The sequence below is a fragment of the Oncorhynchus mykiss genome, chromosome 7 (assembly GCF_013265735.2).
Source record: "Oncorhynchus mykiss isolate Arlee chromosome 7, USDA_OmykA_1.1, whole genome shotgun sequence".
Taxonomy (NCBI): domain Eukaryota; kingdom Metazoa; phylum Chordata; class Actinopteri; order Salmoniformes; family Salmonidae; genus Oncorhynchus; species Oncorhynchus mykiss.
Genome location: NC_048571.1, coordinates 56,222,296 through 56,242,295, shown reverse-complemented (window position 1 = coordinate 56,242,295; position 20,000 = coordinate 56,222,296). Strand labels below are relative to the sequence as shown.

General features: G+C 46.0%; 1 protein-coding gene across 8 annotated transcripts in view; it reads right to left on the bottom strand.

Moving 5' to 3' along the window:
* Positions 1-20,000, bottom strand: part of foxp4 (forkhead box P4) — a 188,193-nt gene that overhangs the window by 53,564 nt on the left and 114,629 nt on the right. For 6 of the 8 annotated variants that reach the window (XM_036983565.1, XM_036983561.1, XM_036983563.1 and 3 more), the window contains exons 4-5: positions 16,738-16,860; positions 8,811-8,903 (exon numbers count right to left, since the gene is read on the bottom strand). The exons of 1 other annotated variant lie outside the window; for it this stretch is intronic. In XM_036983565.1, coding sequence (XP_036839460.1) covers positions 8,811-8,903; positions 16,738-16,860 — 216 coding nt within the window. The remainder of the gene's footprint in view (positions 1-8,810; positions 8,904-16,737; positions 16,861-20,000) is intronic. One more of the 8 variants, XM_036983567.1, reaches the window with a different exon arrangement.

Here is a 20,000-nt window from a genome sequence, read left to right as displayed (position 1 = left end):
CTCGGCATACACATCACAGACAAACTGAATTGGTCCACTCACACAGACAGCATTGTGAAGAAGGCGCAGCAGCGCCTCTTCAACCTCAGGAGGCTGAAGAAATTCGGCTTGTCACCAAAAGCACTCACAAACTTCTACAGATGCACAATCGAGAGCATCCTGGCGGGCTGTATCACCGCCTGGTACGGCAACTGCTCCGCCCTCAACCGTAAGGCTCTCCAGAGGGTAGTGAGGTCTGCACAACGCATCACCTGGGGCAAACTACCTGCCCTCCAGGACACCTACACCACCCGATGTCACAGGAAGGCCATAAAGATCATCAAGGACATCAACCACCCGAGCCACTGCCTGTTCACCCCGCTATCATCCAGAAGGCGAGGTCAGTACAGGTGCATCAAAGCTGGGACCGAGAGACTGAAAAACAGCTTCTATCTCAAGGCCATCAGACTGTTAAACAGCCACCACTAACACTGAGTGGCTGCTGCCAACACACTGACACTGACTCAACTCCAGCCACTTTAATAATGGGAATTGATGGGAAATTATGTAAATATATCACTAGCCACTTTAAACAATGCTACCTTATATAATGTTACTTACCCTACATTATTCATCTCATATGCATACATATATACTGTACTCTATATCATCGACTGTATCCTTATGTAATACATGTATCACTAGCCACTTTAACTATGCCACTTTGTTTACATACTCATCTCATATGTATATACTGTACTCGATACCATCTACTGTATCTTGCCTATGCTGCTCTGTACCATCACTCATTCATATATCCTTATGTACATATTCTTTATCCCCTTACAACTACTGTACAAGACAGTAGTTTTGGAATTGTTAGTTAGATTACTTGTTATTACTGCATTGTCGGAACTAGGAGCACAAGCATTTCGCTACACTCGCATTAACATCTGCTAACCATGTGTATGTGGCAAATAAAATTTGATTTGATTTGAACTCACAGGAACGCCACCGAGGTCACTTCCTTCCAGAATGGGCATCTGGGGAGGTAGGGTGTGCGTGTGTGTTTAGGGAGGCAGGCAGAGGGTCACTATGTCAGCACTACAGCCATTTTTTCCCAGAGAGAGAAGAGAAGAAAAATAAATCTGATCTGCCAGTTACAATGTTCCACCGCTTGTTCTCTTGACATCTGTCACAACTGCACACTCAACAACCTTCTCATAGACCCGCACCAAGCCAAATACACTTTAGTGTCTACAGCTAGGTACAGAATATTTGATTGACCATGTAACTAGGGCCGGAGTTTTTCCTATTTCAGTCATTTGGTCATGATCAGGAAAAACTCTAGGCCTTGTCTGTAGCTTTTGCTGTTTGAAGCTCTATAGCACTGTTCAACACTTTCCCTCTCTCTTGGTCCATCTCTTCTCCTCCCTGGTCCTGTCTGTCCGTTTCATGTCCCTCCCTCTATCTCACCCTCTCTCTCCAGAGACATGGTAGTGGTTCTTTAACACATTGTGTGTGTGTTCTGTTTACATTAGCCGCGGCTGAGTGGCCAAAGCTAGCGTAGTAACAGGCTGTCAATGTGATTTATGAGCACATCACACACTGTCTGAGCCTGCCAGTCACACACACACACACACACACACACACGGTCCCAAATGGCTAGTGTGACAGACAGAGTCACTTCATCAAGCTGACTTCTGACCAACCCAATGCACCACTCACAAACACGTACGCAAACACACACTCTTTCAGCATCACTTCTACACAGAAAAGAGCGAGTGGAACAATCAGAGAATAGAGAAGAGGTCAAAAAGTCACAGTCATCGATGCACAAACACTCAAAAAGGCACAGGGGAGATTTGTATTTTTTTTTTATCCTACTCTCTCTCTCCATCCCTCTCTCTCTCTCCATCCCCCTCTCTCTCCATCTCTCTCTCTCTCTCCATCACTCTCTCTCTCATTCTCTCCATCCCTCTCTCTCTCCATCCCTCTCTCTCTCTCCATCCCTCTCTCTCTCCATCCCTCTCTCTCTCTCCATCCCCCTCTCTCTCTCCATCCCCCTCTCTCTCCATCTCTCTCTCCATCCCTTGCTCTCTCTCCCCCTCTCTCCATCCTTCCATCCCTCTCCCCCTCTCTCCATCACTCTCTCTCTCTCTCCATCCCTCCCTCTCTCCCTATCCCCTAGAAACTTCTCCTATCCCCTAGGCACTTCCCTTATCCCCTAGGCACTTCCCCTATCCCCTAGGCACTTCCCCTATCCCCTAGGCACTTCCCCTATCCCCTAGACACTTCCCCTATCCCCTAGGCACTTCCCCTATCCCCTAGACACTTTAGACACTTCCCCTATCCCCTAGACACTTCCCCTATTCCCTAGACACTTCCCCTATCCTATCCCCTAGACACTTCCCCTATCCCCTAGGCACTTCCCCTATCCCCTAGGCACGTCCCCTATCCCATAGGCACTTCCCCTATCCCCTAGACACTTCCCCTATCCCCTAGGCACTTCCCCTATCTCCTAGGAACTTCCCCTATCCCCTAGGCACTTCCCCTATCCCCTAGACACTTCCCCTATCCCCTAGACACTTCCCCTATCCCCTAGGCACTTCCCCTATTCCCTAGGCACTTCCCCTATCCCCTAGACACTTCCCCTATCCCCTAGGCACTTCCCCTATCCCCTAGACACTTCCCCTATCCCCTAGGCACTTCCCCTATCCTATCCCCTAGACACTTCCCCTTATCCCCTAGGCACTTCCCCTATCCCCTAGGCACTTCCCCTATCCCATAGACACTTCCCCTATCCCCTAGGCACTTCCCCTATCCCCTAGGCACTTCCCCTATCTCATAGGCACTTCCCCTATCCCCTAGGCACTTCCCCTATCTCATAGGCACTTCCCCTATCCCCTAGGCACTTCCCCTATCCCCTAGGCACTTCCCCTATCCCCTAGACACTTCCCCTATCCCCTAGACACTTCCCCTATCCCCTAGGCACTTCCCCTATCCTATCCCCTAGACACTTCCCCTTATCCCCTAGGCACTTATCCTATCCCCTAGGCACTTCCCCTATCCCCTAGACACTTCCCCTATCTCATAGGCACTTCCCCTATCCCCTAGGCACTTCCCCTATCCCCTAGGCACTTCCCCTATCCCCTAGGCACTTCCCCTATCCCCTAGACACTTCCCCTATCCCCTAGACACTTCCCCTATCCCCATGGCACTTCCCCTATCTCATAGGCACTTCCCCTATCCCCTAGGCACTTCCCCTATCCCCTAGACACTTCCCCTATCCCCTAGACACTTCCCCTATCCCCTAGACACTTCCCCTATCCCCTAGGCACTTCCCCTATCCCCTAGGCACTTCCCCTATCCCATAGGCACTTCCCCTATCCCCTAGACACTTCCCCTATCCCCTAGGCACTTCCCCTATCTCATAGGCACTTCCCCTATCCCCTAGGCACTTCCCCTATCCCCTAGACACTTCCCCTATCCCCTAGACACTTCCCCTATCCCCTAAGCACTTCCCCTATCCCCTAGGCACTTCCCCTATCCCCTAGACACTTCCCCTATCCCCTAGACACTTCCCCTAGGCACTTCCCCTATCCCCTAGGCACTTCCCCTATCTCATAGGCACTTCCCCTATCCCTTAGACACTTCCCCTATCCCCTAGACACTTCCCCTATCCCCTAGGCACTTCCCCTATCCCCTAGACACTTCCCCTATCCCCTAGACACTTCCCCTTATCCCCTAGACACTTCCCCTATCCCCTAGGCCCTATCCCCTAGGCACTTCCCCTATCCCCTAGGCACTTCCCCTATCTCATAGGCACTTCCCCTATCCCCTAGACACTTCCCCTATCCCCTAGACACTTCCCCTATCCCCTACCCCTATCCCCTAGACACTTCCCCTATCCCCTAGGCACTTCCCCTATCCCCTAGGCACTTCCCCTATCCCCTAGGCACTTCCCCTATCTCATAGGCACTTCCCCTATCCCTTAGACACTTCCCCTATCCCCTAGACACTTCCCCTATCCCCTATCCCCTAGGCACTTCCCCTATCCCCTAGACACTTCCCCTTATCCCCTAGACACTTCCCCTATCCCCTAGGCACTTCCCCTATCCCCTAGGCCAGTGGTATTAAATGTCGGGGTGGCGACCACAGCTGCAGTGGGGGTTGCCAACATGTTTTAAATAAGAGTACAGATCATTGTATGCCATTTTTTTTGAGGAAGTAATAAAATAAAAAAATGTTTTATGTATTTATTGGTTTCTATTCATTTTGATAGAGATTAAAATGATATTATTTGTTGATATGCATTTGGGTTGGGGTGGAGTCGTGAGAAATGATGGCAGTAAAAATAGGGTCCCTGTTGAAAAAGTTTGAATACCACTGCCCTTCCCCTCAGTGTCTGAGGGTTTTTGTTTTTTCCTTTCAATTAAGACCTAGAAAACCAAGTACTAATTATTGACCTTAATTCATCAATCAAGTACAAGGGTGCACCGAAAACCCACAGACACTCTGCCCTCTGTGGAATGAGTTTGACACATGTGACCTAACCTCGATTTCCTGGGCACTTGATAAGCAGGTGACCTACATAGACCTATGTAACCTACCTGCCATACCCAATCTAACTAGTAGGTTGAGCACCGCCAGGCCTGGAGGTCCACAGTCCTGCTGCTTGTCCTTCTTCCTCTCAGTCCTGGGACACCAGGTGAGTGGAGACAATCAATGTCATTTACCATTCAATTAACCACCAGCTAGAAAACAAGCAGTATTGCGGTTCTGGAGGCATATCAATATGTCTGAGTTGGACTGTTGATGACTGTAAGGCATTGAGTTAGACTGTACAGCAGGCTTAGCTTTAACTGAACACAGGAGATGATGCATGTCCACAACAGTGGGTATGGTGAACCATCACACATCAACTGTGGTGTGTGTGGTGTGTGTGTGTGTGTGTGTGTGTGTGTGTGTGTGTGTGGTGTGTTTGTGTGTGTGTGTGTGTGTGTGGTGTGTTTGTGTGTGTGTGTGTGTGTGTGTGTGGTGTGTTTGTGTGTGTGTGTGTGTGTGTGTGTGTGTGTGTGTGTGTGTGTGACCAGTGTTTGCACTTGTCTGGTTGTTACAGGAAAACAAAACCGGCGACTCGGACAGGAGAAGGAAAAAAGGAAAAACAGCATTAGACACGGTCTCTACATGCAAGTCAACCACAACTGGTTTGCTTTGGTCACGGATGAGTTGGCTGACCGCTGTAGGCGAGGAGGGAGAGGGTCCACAGGGAGAGGGGGATCAGGGATGAGAGAGGAGGAAAGGATGGCGGGAGGGAGAAAGGAGGGATGATCTAGGGCGAACCTCCTCGTGCAATTCCCACAATGGTCTCTGGAGTCCATGAGCTCTCTAGAAGCCTGTCTCTGTTTCCTACCTGCTCTTTTCTCCTTCTTTCTCTCTCACTTCTCTCTCTCTCTCTCCCTCTTTCTCTCTCACTTTTCTCTTTCTCTCTCACTTCTCCTTTCCTCTGTTACTGTCACATCCCTCCTCTACTCTCTGAAAATTGGATGACGAGTGTGTGTTTGTATGTGGAGAGTGTGTGTGTGTGTTTGTATGTGGAGAGTGTGTGTGTTTGTATGTCTGAGAGTGTGTGTGTTTGTGATAAAATCACTATATTATTGTTGTCTTAGACACCTCTGACAACTGATAACCAATGATCCCTCAAAAAAAATTAGGCACTCAGCAAATTTCGGGTCTTCTGAGCAGAAACTTGAATGATGTGAAAACTTCCAGCGCGAGTTTACTGTGAATATTGAGGCTGCACCTGCTAGAGGTTGACCGATTAATCAGAATGGCCGATTAATTAGAGCCGATTTCAGGTTTTCATAACATTCGGTAATCTGCATTTTTGGACACCGATCATGGCCGATTACATTGCACTCCACGAGGAGACTGTGTGGCAGGCTGACTACCTGTTATGCGAGTGCAGCAAGGAGCCACGGTAAGGTGCTAGCTAGCATTAAACTTATCTTATAAAAACAATCAGTCTTAACATAATCACTAGTTAACTACACATGGTTGATGATATTACTAGTTTATTTAGCTTGTCCTGCGTTGCATATTATCGATGCGGTGCCTGTTAATTTATCATTGAATCATAGCCTACTTCATCAAACGGGGGATTTAACAAGCTCATTTGTGAAAAAAGCACTGTCGTTGCACCATTGTGTACCTAACCATAAACATCAATGCCTTTCTTAAAATCAATACACAAGTATATATTTTTAAACCTGCATATTTAGTTAATATTGCCTGCTAACATTAATTTATTTTAACTAGGTAAATTGTGTCACTTCTCTTGCAACAGAGTCAGGGTATATGCAGCAGTTTGGGCCGCCTGGCCCGTTGTGAACTGTGTGAAGACTTTCTTCCTAACAAAGACAGCCAACTTCGCCTAACGGGGGATGATGTAACAAAAGCGCATTTGCGAATAAAGCACAATCATTGCACGAATGTACCTAACCATAAACATAAATTCCTTGCTTAAAATCAATACACAGAAGTATATATTTTTAAACCTGCATATTTAGTTAAAAGAAATCCAGATTAGCAGGCAATATTAAACTAGGGAAATTGTGTCTCTTCTCTTTCGTTCATTGCACGCAGATTCAGGGTATATGCAACAGTTTGGGCCGCCTGGCTCATTGCGAACTAATTTGCCAGAATTTTACGTAATAATGACATAACATTGAAGGTTGTTCAATGTAACAGGAATATTTAGATTTATGGATGCCACCCGTTAGATAAAATACGGAACGGTTCCGTATTTCACTTAAAGAATAAACATTTGTTTTCTAAATGATAGTTTCCGGATTCGACCATATTAATGACCTAAGGCTCGTATTTCTGTGTTATTACGTTATAATTAAGTATGTGATTTGATGCTTGATAGAGCAGTCTGACTGAGCGGTGGTAGGCACCAGCAGGCTCGCAAGCATTCATTCAAACAGCACTTCAGTGTGTTTGCCAGCAGCTCTTCGCTGTGCTTCAAGCATTTTGCTGTTTATGACTTCAAACCTATCAACACCCGAGATTAGGCTGGTGTAACCAATGTGAAATGGCTAGCTAGTTAGCAGGGTGCGCGCTAATAGCATTTCAATTGGTGACGTCACTCGCTCTGAGACCTTGAAGTAGTTGTTCCCCTTGCTCTGCAAGAGCCGTGGCTTTTGTGGAGCGATGGGTAATGATGCTTCGAGTGTGGCTGTTGTCGATGTGTTCCTGGTTCGAGCCCAGGTAGGGGTGAGGAGAGGGAACGGAAGCTATATACGGTTACACTGGCAATACTAAAGTGCCTATAAGAACATCCAATAGTCAAAGGTTAATGAAATACAAATGGTATAGAGAGAGAGAGTCGTAGAATTCCTATAATAACAAAACGTAAAACTTCTTACCTGGGAATATTGAAGACTCATGTTAAAAGGAACCACCAGCTTTCATATGATCTCATGTTCTGAGCAAGGAACTTAAACGTTAGCTTTTTTACATGGCACATATTGCACTTTTACTTTCTTCTCCAACACTTTGTTTTTGTATTATTTAAACCAAACTGTACATGTTTCATTATTTACTTGAGGCTAAATTGATTGTTATTGATGTTTTATATTAGGTTAAAATAAAAGTGTTTATTCAGTATTGTTGTAATTGTCATTATTACAAATAAATAAATAAATAAAATCAGCCGATTAATCGGTATCGGCTTTTTTGGTCCTCCAATAATCGGTATCGGCGTTGAAAAATCATAATTGGTCGACCTCTAGTACCCGCTTTAAGTTACAGTTTCAGATAGCGGTCAAGAAGACTACTGTGGCTATTTGATCATAATGTAGGCCTAACAGAGTGGCCTTTCATCAAAAACTATGGAGAAAATGCATCCCATAACATTTTAACATGGAAATAGCTGTTCTATCATTCAGCCTACAGTAGCAGCCAATGTGTGGTGTTCAATGTAGGTCTACATTCCATGAGACTTCTGAAAAAAACAACATGCAGGGCTTGACATTAACCTGTTAATCCACTTGTCCTTCAGACAAGGAGGAGCCTGAAAATGTTGTGTTGTTTGATGCAAAATAAAATGCATTACTATACCCATGCCATTATTACAGAGAATCAGAATTGAACCAACACCACCCTCCCAACATAACCTCTATGACAGTAATCTGGTGTGATTGAGGTGGATTTCTCTTTGTTGTTACGCGTTGTGATGCTACTTGATCCCCCATGATCCCTGTTAGTGTGATTAAACCTTGCGGAGGTGTGTGTTGGCACCGTTCTCACCGACTGCGGGGGTTAATTGACAATTAAAAGTGTCAGACCCCTCTTATAGTGAGGCTACAACAGGATTTTACTTCATGCTTCACACACACACACACACACACGCACACACGCGCGCACACGCACACACGCACACACACACACGCTCGCATGCATTTACACGCCATGTAAATAAATACTTATCCTGCATTAAGACAGAGCTCTCTGTGAGTAGGGTTTGGCATGGTGTGTTAGCAGAGAGAAATGTAAAGCCATATTCCATCACTACCATAATCCCTGTTTGGAAACGCAGAGTACACAACACAGAAATACAATAAGAGGACAGGAGGAGGAAAGGAGAGAATGATAGGATAAGAGGACAGGAGATCGAGTAGAAGAGGTGAACACTCTGCCCCAGTGCAAACGCTCACCTCCTTGGGCCCTTATCCACAATCCCCTAACTCACGTGTTGGCCACTTCAACTGTGTACGCGTGTGCTTGTGAGTGCACTTGATAACACCACTCAGTAGGGGTCTCACCTCTTTGGCTGCCTGCTTCCCAGCCTGCTGCTGCTGCTGAGTCAGAAGCTGAAGATGCAGCTGCTCCTGCTGCTTCTTATAGTACTCCTGTAGCTGGGGAGGGGAGGAAGGAGGGAAAAGAGGAGGGAAATTGATCAAAAGCCTCCTGTGACAGCAAACCCCAGGCCTAGCTGCAATAACACAAGGTACAATAGAGAGCAGTAAGACTGAGAAGGTGTGTGTGTTTATGTGATGTATAATCAGTTTCCACAACAACTAAAGATACAATAGAGAGCAGTAAGACTGAGAAGGTGTGTGTGTTTATGTGATGTATAATCAGTTTCCACAACAACTAAAGATACAATAGAGAGCAGTAAGACTGAGAAGGTGTGTGTGTTTATGTGATGTATAATCAGTTTCCAGAACAACTAAAGATACAATAGAGAGCAGTAAGACTGGGAAGGTGTGTGTGTTTATGTGATGTATAATCAGTTTCCACAACAACTAAAGATACAATAGAGAGCAGTAAGACTGAGAAGGTGTGTGTGTTTATGTGATGTATAATCAGTTTCCACAACAACAAAAGATACAATAGAGAGCAGTAAGACTGAGAAGGTGTGTGTGTTTATGTGATGAATAACAACAACTAAAGCAGGTAGACAACCTGTTATTGTAATGTGTTCCGTATAATGTGTATAGATGTATAATGTGTATAGGTGTATAATGTGTATAATGTGTATAGGTGTATAATGTGTATAATGTGTATAGATGTATAATGTGTAGAATGTGTATAGGTGTATAATGTGTATAGGTGTATAATGTGTATAATGTGTATAGATGTATAATGTGTATAGATGTATAATGTGTATAGGTGTATAATGTGTATAGGTGTATAATGTGTATAGGTGTATAATGTGTATAAGTGTATAATGTGTATAGGTGTATAATGTGTATAGGTGTATAATGTGTATAATGTGTATAGATGTATAATGTGTATAGATGTATAATGTGTATAGGTGTATAATGTGTATAGGTGTATAATGTGTATAGGTGTATAATGTGTATAAGTGTATAATGTGTATAGGCGTATAATGTGTATAGGTGGATAATGTGTATAGGTGTATAATGTGTATAGGTGTATAATGTGTATAGATGTATAATGTGTATAGGTGTATAATGTGTATATGTGTATAATGTGTATAGGTGGATAATGTGTATAGATGTATAATGTGTATAGGTGTATAATGTGTATAGGTGTATAATGTTTGCAGGTGTATAATGTGTATAGGTGTATAATGTGTGCAGGTGTATAATGTGTATAAGTTAGAGAGAAGTGCAAACATGACCCAACAGGAGTGTTCTGTCCCTCTAGGGAGAGAAGTGCAAACATGACCCAACAGGAGTGTTCTGTCCCTCTAGGGAGAGAAGTGCAAACATGACCCAACAGGAGTGTTCTGTCCCTCTAGGGAGAGAAGTGCAAACATGACCCAACAGGAGTGTTCTGTCCCTCTAGGGAGAGAAGTGCAAACATGACCCAACAGGAGTGGTCTGTCCCTCTAGGGACTGATGTGCAAGCATGACTCAACAGGAGTGTTCTGTCCCTCTAGGTAGAGATGTGCAAACATGACCCAACACGAGTGTTCTGTCCCTCTAGGGAGAGATGTGCAAACATGACCCAACAGGAGTGTTCTGTCCCTCTAGGGACAGATGTGCAAACATGACCCAACAGGAGTGTATGTGCAAACATGACCCAACAGGAGTGTTCTGTCCCTCTAGGGACAGATGTGCAAACATGACCCAACAGGAGTGGTCTGTCCCTCTAGGGACAGATGTGCAAACATGACCTAACAGGAGTGTTCTGTCCCTCTAGGGACAGATGTGCAAACATGACCCAACAGGAGTGTTCTGTCCCTCTAGGGACAGATGTGCAAACATGACCCAACAGGAGTGTTCTGTCCCTCTAGGTAGAGATGTGCAAACATGACCCAACAGGAGTGTTCTGTCCCTCTAGGGACAGATGTGCAAACATGACACAACAGGAGTGTTCTGTCCCTCTAGGGAGAGATGTGCAAACATGACCCAACAGGAGTGTATGTGCAAACATGACCCAACAGGAGTGTTCTGTCCCTCTAGGGACAGATGTGCAAACATGACCCAACAGGAGTGTATGTGCAAACATGACCCAACAGGAGTGTTCTGTCCCTCTAGGGACAGATGTGCAAACATGACCCAACAGGAGTGGTCTGTCCCTCTAGGGACAGATGTGCAAACATGACCTAACAGGAGTGTTCTGTCCCTCTAGGGAGAGAAGTGCAAACATGACACAACAGGAGTGTTCTGACCCTCTAGGGAGAGAAGTGCAAACATGACCCAACAGGAGTGTTCTGTCCCTCTAGGGACAGATGTGCAAACATGACCCAACAGGAGTGTTCTGTCCCTCTAGGGAAAGAAGTGCAAACATGACCCAACCGGAGTGTTCTGTCCCTCTAGGGAGAGAAGTGCAAACATGACCCAACAGGAGTGTTCTGTCCCTCTAGGGAGAGAAGTGCAAACATGACCCAACAGGAGTGTTCTGTCCATCTAGGGAGAGAAGTGCAAACATGACCCAACAGGAGTGGACTTTCTTCCTTTAAAAATAATGATTTAATGTTCACCTGAAACACCTGGACAGCCCCGTAAATCTCGGTGCCCTACAGTAGCTGGCATGGAAGGCGTCGCCATAGCACCAGAGACACACAGTTATTTATGGGCTGCTTGCTTACCGGGTTGGGGGAGGAGGGACATGTTCTGATGTGGCCATTTTGAAGGAGAATCAAGGTGTATCAGCCTGATCGCTAGAAATAAACTTTGATGTCGTTGTTTGAAAAGGTCCTGAGAGCGATATATCCTCAGCGCTAAAATGAAACAAAAAAACATCTCCCAACACTGGGAGCGAACTCGAGATGCTCGGAGAGCGTTGCTCACACCACTGCGCCACAGCCGTTCACAATGCTCTAGCAAGCCTTGAGAATACTGATGATACTTGATGGCCCTTGCGCATCGTTTTTCATTATTTGGTTTTAAGGCTTCCCCAAACCATAGCCCTAACCTTAACCACTCAGAGTTAATGCCTAAACTGTTAACCTGCGAGTTGTTTCTGTTTAATCCCGTAACCACGCAGAATGAAATAGACGTTCATCCATAACATGTCACATTTTGAAAGGAAGCTATGAAATCTTGTTGATCTTTATAGTCTGAAGTGAACAACTCGCCTAGTAACTGTTAAACGTAAAGTCATATGGTTTCAACCAGCCTGTGTTTCAGATCAGAGAAGATGAGGGAAGACTTCTACTGGCTGGTACTGTTACTACTGACGAGAGACAGCCTGTTTCTGTTTGTCTGACTAACTAATCAATAATTTACCAAGGACACTCCATGAGGATAAGCATCTCCCTGTGCTCTGACAGCCTGTTGCAACAACAGGGGAATGTGTGTTTCTTTCTATTCCTCTGATTCTGTCCATTTCTCTTATTTATTCTTTGTCCCTCCCATTTTTCCCTCTGTCCCACCTCCCTGTCTTTCCATACTCCATAGGCAGAGTTCATCTCTCCTCTCCAAGGCAGTGGCTACCTCCCTTTCACAGACACACACACACACACACACACACACAGACACACACACACACACACAGACACACACACACACACAGACACACACACACACACACACAGACACACAGACACACACACACATGCACACACAGACACACACACACACACACACACACACACACACACACACACACAGACACACACACACGCATACACACACAAGCTAGGCTGGTGCTGGAGAGTTGTAAGAATAATTAAGTGATAATTAAGGTATTTTTTATGATGTGATTCAGTGGCTCTGTAGCATTAAGAGAGCCACTCACCTTGCCAGCCTATTACCAGCCTATTACCGTGACCTTGCCTTAACTAACACACCGAGAAAGAAACCAGATCAGCAGTGGTGTAATTAAAGGTTAAAGGAAAAGTCAAGGTTAAACCACCACACACACACACACACACACACACACACACACACACACACACACACACACACACACACACACACACACACACACACACACACACACACACACACACACACACACACACACACACACACACACACACACATAGTGCAAAGTCTCCATGGGATATGAAATGTAATGATCCAATGACTGATGTGGTCTGTGATTGCTGCATGTGGTGTGTGTGTGTGTGCTGATTTGTGGCTGATTTGCTGATATAGACTAGGTGGCAGTCATGGTGTGGTTAATTAAGTGGGAGAGTTGTGTTAAACTCAAGTGGTTTTAAAAGCAGAGGTAAAATGGCCTTACACAAGTGTGTGTGTGTGTGTGTGTGTGTGTGAGCGTGTGTGTGTGTAAGTGTTTCACCCCCACCCCCCCATCTCCTCGTTAGAGTAAAAAGACCTGTGCAAGCTCTTCTTAACCATCTCATTCCCAGAGAGACAGCATATTTCCATTACCATCCATTTTGTCAGATCTTCCCACTGCAATTTAAAATGGCCTAAAGAAACAATTCCTTATTAAATCTACTGTCTGTTCAAGCCCTGGACATATGTGTGTGTGTTCAATTTATCTGTTGTAGCCCTGCCTCTGTCAGAACTACTGTTCTGTCTACACACTTTTAATAGCTGCCTATTCAACACGTACAGGAGAGAAAGTGGGTGTTACAGTCCATTCTGAAAGTATTCAGACACCTTGACTTTTTCCACGTTGTTACGTTACAGCCTTATTTTAGAATGAATCAAATAAATTCCTCTTCAGTCTACACACACAAAACCCCATAATGACAAAGCAAAAACTGTTTTTTAGACATTTTTGCAAATCTATTAAAAATAAAAACCTGAAATATCACATACATATTCAGACCCTTTACTCAGTACCTTGTTGAGAAAAATGGGAGAAACTCCCCAAATGCAGGTGTGCCAAGCTTGCAGCGTCATACCCAAGAAGACTTGAGGCTGCCTTGAGTATGACGCTACAAGCTTGGCACACCTGCATTTGGGGAGTTTCTACCATTTTTCTCAACAAAGTATTTTCCCCAGTCTGTGGTTATGAGCTCTCTGGAGCAGGTTTTCATCAAGAATCTCTCGATCCTGACTAGTCTCCCAGTCCCTGAAAAACATCACCACAGCATGATGCTGCCACCACCATGCTTCACCATAAGAATGGTGCCAGGTTTCCTCTAGACGTGACACTTGGCATTCAGGCCAAAGACTTCAATCTTGGTTTCATCAGACCAGATAATCTTTTTTGTCATGGTCTGAGGGTCCTTTAGGTTCCTTTTGGCAAACTCCAAGCAGGCTGTCATGTGCCTTTTACTGAGGAGTGGCTTCCGTCTGGCAACTCTACCATAAAGGCCTGATTGGTGGTGTGCTGCAGAGATGGTTGTCCTTCTGGAAGGTTCTCCCATTTCTACAGAGGAACTCTGGAGCTCTGTCAGAGTGACCATCGGGTTCTTGGTCACATCCCTGACCAAGGCCCTTCTCCTCTGATAGGTCAGTTTGGCCGGGCGGCCAGCTCTAGGAAGAGTCTTGGTGGTTCCAAACTTCTTCCATTTAAGAATGATGCAGGCCACTGTGTTCTTGGGGAACTTCAATGCTGCATAATGTTTTTGGTACCCTTCCCCAGATCTGTGCATCGACACAATGCTGTCTTGGAGCTCTACAGACAATTCCTTCAACCTCATGGCTTGGTTTTTGCTCTGAGATGCCCTGTCAACTTTGGGACCTTATATAGACAGCTGTGTGCCTTTCCAAATCATGTCCAATTAATTGAGTTTACCACAGGTGGACTCCAATCAAGTTGTAGAAACATCTCAAGGATGATCAATGGAAACAGGATGCATAAAAAAAACTGTTTTCACTATGTCATTATGGGGTATTGTGTGTACATTGATGAGTGGAAAAAATTATGTAATCCATTTTAGAATAAGGATGTAACGTAACAAAATGTAGAAAAAGTCAAGGGGTGTGAATATTTTTGTACATATTATTATATTATATTATGATGATTGATTACTTATTATAATAAAGTATTTGTCACGCCCTGATCTGTTTCACCTGTCTTTGTGATTGTCTCCACCCAACTCCAGGTGTCACCTGTTTTCCCCATTAGTCCCTGGTGTATTTAGCCCTGTGTTTCTTGTCTCTCTGTCCCAGTTCGTCTTGTTTTGCCAAGTCAACCAGCGTTTTTCCTAGCTCCTATTTTCCCCAGTCTCTGTTTTTTCCTAGCCCTCCTGGCCCTAGCCCTCCTGGCCTTAGCCCTCCTGGCCCTAGCCCTCCTGGCCTTAGCCCTCCTGGCCTTAGCCCTCCTGGCCCTAGCCCTCCTGGCCTTAGCCCTCCTGGCCCTAGCCCTCCTGGCCTTAGCCCTCCTGGCCTTAGCCCTCCTGGCCCTAGCCCTCCTGGCCTTAGCCCTCCTGGCCTTAGCCCTCCTGGCCCTAGCCCTCCTGGCCCTAGCCCTCCTGGTCCTAGCCCTCCTGGCCCTAGCCCTCCTGGCCCTAGGCCTCCTGGCCCTAGCCCTCCTGGTTTTGATCCTTGCATGTCCTGACGCCGAATCCGCCTGACCACTCTGCCTGTCCTGACCTCGAGCCTGCCTATCGCCTGGTACTGTTTGGACTCTGACCTGGTTTATGAACTCTCGCCTGTTCCTGACCTGCCTTTGTCTACCCCTTTTGTTATAATAAATATTGGAGCTCAACCATCTGCCTCCTGTGTCTGCATTTGGGTCTCACCTTGTGCCCTTATAGTATTCAAATGTATTGTATCCCAACAATGGGACTGACATAGGCTTTAACTCATACACTTCTGTAAGCGTCATTGAAGCTACAAAAATGTAAATGATCGACCTTAATATTTCATAACTATGCAAAAGAACATTATGAACATAATTACATTTACACTCATGGGCGTCCCACTGGGTCATATCTCAATAACCCAGCAGTTTTTAAAGAAAACAACCCAACTAAGTGACCCAACACCTACAACCCACCAGTTGGGTCAACCAAACAACCCACCAGTTGGGTCAACCAAACAACCCAGCAGTTGGGTCAACCAAACAACCCACCAGTTGGGTCAACCAAACAACCCACCAGTTGGGTCAACCAAACAACCCACCAGTTGGGTCAACCAAACAACCCACCAGTTGGGTCAACCAAACAACCCACCAGTTGGGTCAACCAAACAACCCACCAGTTGGGTCAACCAAACAACCCACCAGCTGGGTCAACCAAACAACCCACCAGTTGGGTCAACCAAACAACCCACCAGTTGGGTCAACCAAACAACCCACCAGTTGGGTCAACCAAACAACCCACCAGTTGGGTCAACCAAACAACTCGTTTTAGAGTGTGTGTATTTGCGTGTGGTGTGTGTATTTTTGTGAGTGTGTATGTGGACTAATTTGCGAAGGTGTGTGAGGTGAGAAGGTCGGGGGGCGTGTTTGGTGCTAGCAATGACAGCGTTGTGTTAAATATTTGACAGTTGTGTTGTATGTGTGGGTGTGTGATTGTGTGTTATGTGTGTGATGTGTGTTTAATATTTGACAGACTTGAGATGTTGCCTGCCAGGTAAGAGTGGTTGCCATGCCGAACCAAACAGAACAAACACACTCCCGCCTCCAACACACACCCAGATCATAGCACCTCATCACACACCCCTCATCAACCAACAACCAGGACATGTTAACTGGTGCCCAAAGACGGCTAACATAAGCTTTCGCTGGCTGCGAAGTGTGTGTGTGGCTGGGTGTTACATTGCTAAAATAAGCATTTGTAAGTGTTTGGCTATGCTCACTGATGGGGATGTGCTCGAGGACTAAACAGGCTTTATAGAATTGGCAAGTGTGAGACTGTGTGTGTGTGTGGTGTGGTGTGTGTGTGTGTGTGTGTGTGTGTGTTACCTGCTGAAGCATAAGGGCCTGTTGTTGTTGCAGCAGGGCCTGTAGCTGAGGAGGGGACAGGATCTGCTGCATCTGTTGAGGACTGATCATCTGGGGGGTCAACATAGCCATGGACATTGGCACCTAGAAGGAGTGGACCACAGAGAGTTGCATATATAGCACACACACTCACATGTATGTGCACACAAGCACACACGCACAAACACACACACATCCTTGACACTGTGACACACACTGCTGGCATGGTGATAAAGTTGGCACTGTGTGTGTGAAATCAAAGAGAGATAAAACCTAGCGATGTAATCTCCCTATGGAATATAAAGTCTTATCTGCTCCAATAAACAGATGATTATGAGTCTCCATCCACACAATCAGGTCTTTGAGAGCAGAAAGGCACAACAAACAATCAGATCAGATGTTATCTGGGAAAAGGCTGGAGGCAGGCTGGGACACAGACACATTTGGCAGCAACGGGTGATGCGCCGCGCTAGCAGATTCTAAACACACACACACACACACACACACACACACACACACACACACACACACAGATTTGGCAGCGTGCAGTGATGCATCGGGATAGCAGATACAGCGCAATGCTAATCTGATTACAAACATACTGTGACTGAATGGAGACAAACTAACCGCTCAGAGAATAACACACCACTGACAGAGTAACAGAAAGCATTGGTGATATCCTCTGTCCAGGAGCTAACGCAAACAGCAACCACCTGTCGATTGAACACACATACAAGCACATACTGCATGGTACGCACACACATCCACCTGATGATTAAGTGCTTTCCTCCTCTGTCAGTGAATTTGCCTTGAACACTACAGATTTCACAGCCATCAAGTAAACTCCACAGTCAGCCCACAGAGAGAGAGAGAAGAGGGGAGAGAAGAGGGGAGAGAAGAGAGGGAAAGAGAGAGAGAGAGAAGAGGGGAGAGAAGAGGGGGGAGAAGAGAGGGAAAGAGAGAGAGAGAAGAGGGGAGAGAAGAGGGGGGAGAAGAGGGAAAGAGAGAGAGAGTGAAGGAGAAAGACTGAGAGATAGAAATAGACAGATTAAAAGAGAGAGCAAGAGAAATCCATGCTGTTGTTGAGTCCTACACTCTTAGAATCAGTGGTGACTTCAGGAACCCTGGAGTTCCTCAAGGAACCATTGCTAGTCAAATGTTCATAGTTACACCTTTGGTTAATTGCGGGGTTCTTGGAGGAACCTTTAATTGTTCAATGTAGCAACCTTCCTGGAGGAACCCTGGAGTGGAGGTGTGGCTTAGTAGGGGCGTGGCTTTAATATATATATCTCTATGGGCCACCTGTTAGAGTCCATGTCATTCCTGTTCATCTGTTTTGTTGTATTGTCATCCCATGTTAAGGTTGAACACTGATAGTTTTGTAGCTTTAATGAGTCTAACAGAGGTGATGAGTTCCTCAAGAGCCTATGCAAATCCAAAAGTTGGAATAGTTACCACTTTATTACTGTGTGTAATCAGCCATGTTAATATTATTAATATAGTAGAATATGTAATATGCATAAATGTTCAAGGAAGATTTTAATTTAGCCAACTTAACATGGTGAACAGGAAAGACATAAGCCACCCCTCCAATGATAGGCCAATATATTATTAAAAAGGTTTAAATTGAGCCCTTCCCATCACAAAAGGTTTCCGGGTTTCAACCTTCACACAGAAGTTCCTTGAAAAACCCTTTTCAGAGGGGTTTTGGCAACCCAGTGTGGCAACCCAAAAGGTTCTTCCAGGCACTTTTACAGCTGATACCCAGCAGGTGAGCTATGATCCTCTTTCACGAGAGATGAAGTGAAAGAGAGAGATGATAACCTCTTCCTTTACAGCCCACAGCTCAATAGAAATAATACTCTGTGCTCAATACAAATAAGGCCTGTTAGGAAGAGATGGCTGCTTTAACAGAGATATACGACCCTGGGTTAGAACCTCCCGTATATGGACATTAATCTCAAATCCTCACGTGGAAAAACAGCTTTTCTCTCTCTTCCTCTCTCCCCTCGCTCTGTTTGTTTCTCTCTCTCGTTGCCGCTCTCCTCCTCGCTCTGTCTGTTTCCCTCTCTCTCTGCCTCTCCCCCTCGCTCTGTCTGTTCCCTCTCTCTCTGCCTCTCTCCTCCTCGCTCTGTCTGTTTCCCTCTCTCTCTGCCTCTCTCCCCTCGCTCTGTCTGTTTCCCTCTCGCTCTGCCTTTCTCCCCCTCGCTCTGTCTGTTTCTCTCTCTCTCCTTGTCTCTAGTTCTGTTCTTCCGTCTCTCTGTTTCTCTCTCACTCTCTCATTCTGATATTGGCAGTCATCTGTTTTGCAGCGCTGCATGGCTGCGTGTCTCCCTGAGCAGTCTATTTATTCGCTGCCTGAGGGGCGGCAGGGGAGAGAGGGAGGTAGAGAGAGATAAACAGAGAGACAAAGAGGAAGAGCTGTCAGTGGTAAATTAAATCTGTAAAGGGCTGATTTGACTTTGTAAACAAGATTGGCCATAAATACTAACACCCTCCCTCCCTCCCTGTGTTATCAGCTGCAGCCTGTGTGTCGGGCCCTGTCCAATCCCTTATTGTAAGCTGCCATATCGTGATCAAACAAGCCATCCATATCACAACACACTCAGGGAGAGGAGAGGAGAGGGGGGGACTGAGAGGGAGGGTGAAGGTAAGGGGTAAAGGGAACAAGGGTAGACAGGTACAACAAGGGTGGGTGCCAAGAGATCTGCGTCTATCGACCTGTCTTTCTGTGTGTCTGTAGAGGGAGAGTGACCCCTTATTGTTTATCTGACATCCACACAGAGAGGATCACAGTGACATAACAACACACGACACACAATCAACAGGGACCTGGGCATTAGGAGGGCAAATTATAGTGTGAGGGGGGGTGAGGAAGGGTGAGGTGGGGGTGAGCAGGTGAGGCGGCGTGGGTGAGGAGCAGGTGAGGGTGAGGAAGGGTGAGGTGGGGGTGAGCAGGTGAGGCGGCATGGGTGAGGAGCAGGTGAGGAAGGGTGAGGTGGGGGTGAGCAGGTGAGGGTGAGGAAGGGTGAGATGGGGGTGAGCAGGTGAGGGTGAGGAAGGGTGAGATGTGGGTGAGAAGGTGAGGGTGAGGAGCAGGTGAGGGTGAGGAAGGGTGAGGTGAGGGTGAGGAGCAGGTGAGGGTGAGGAAGGGTGAGAAGGTGAGGGTGAGGAGCAGGTGAGGGTGAGGAAGGGTGAGGTGAGGGTGAGGAGCAGGTGAGGGTGAGGAGCAGGTGAGGGTGAGG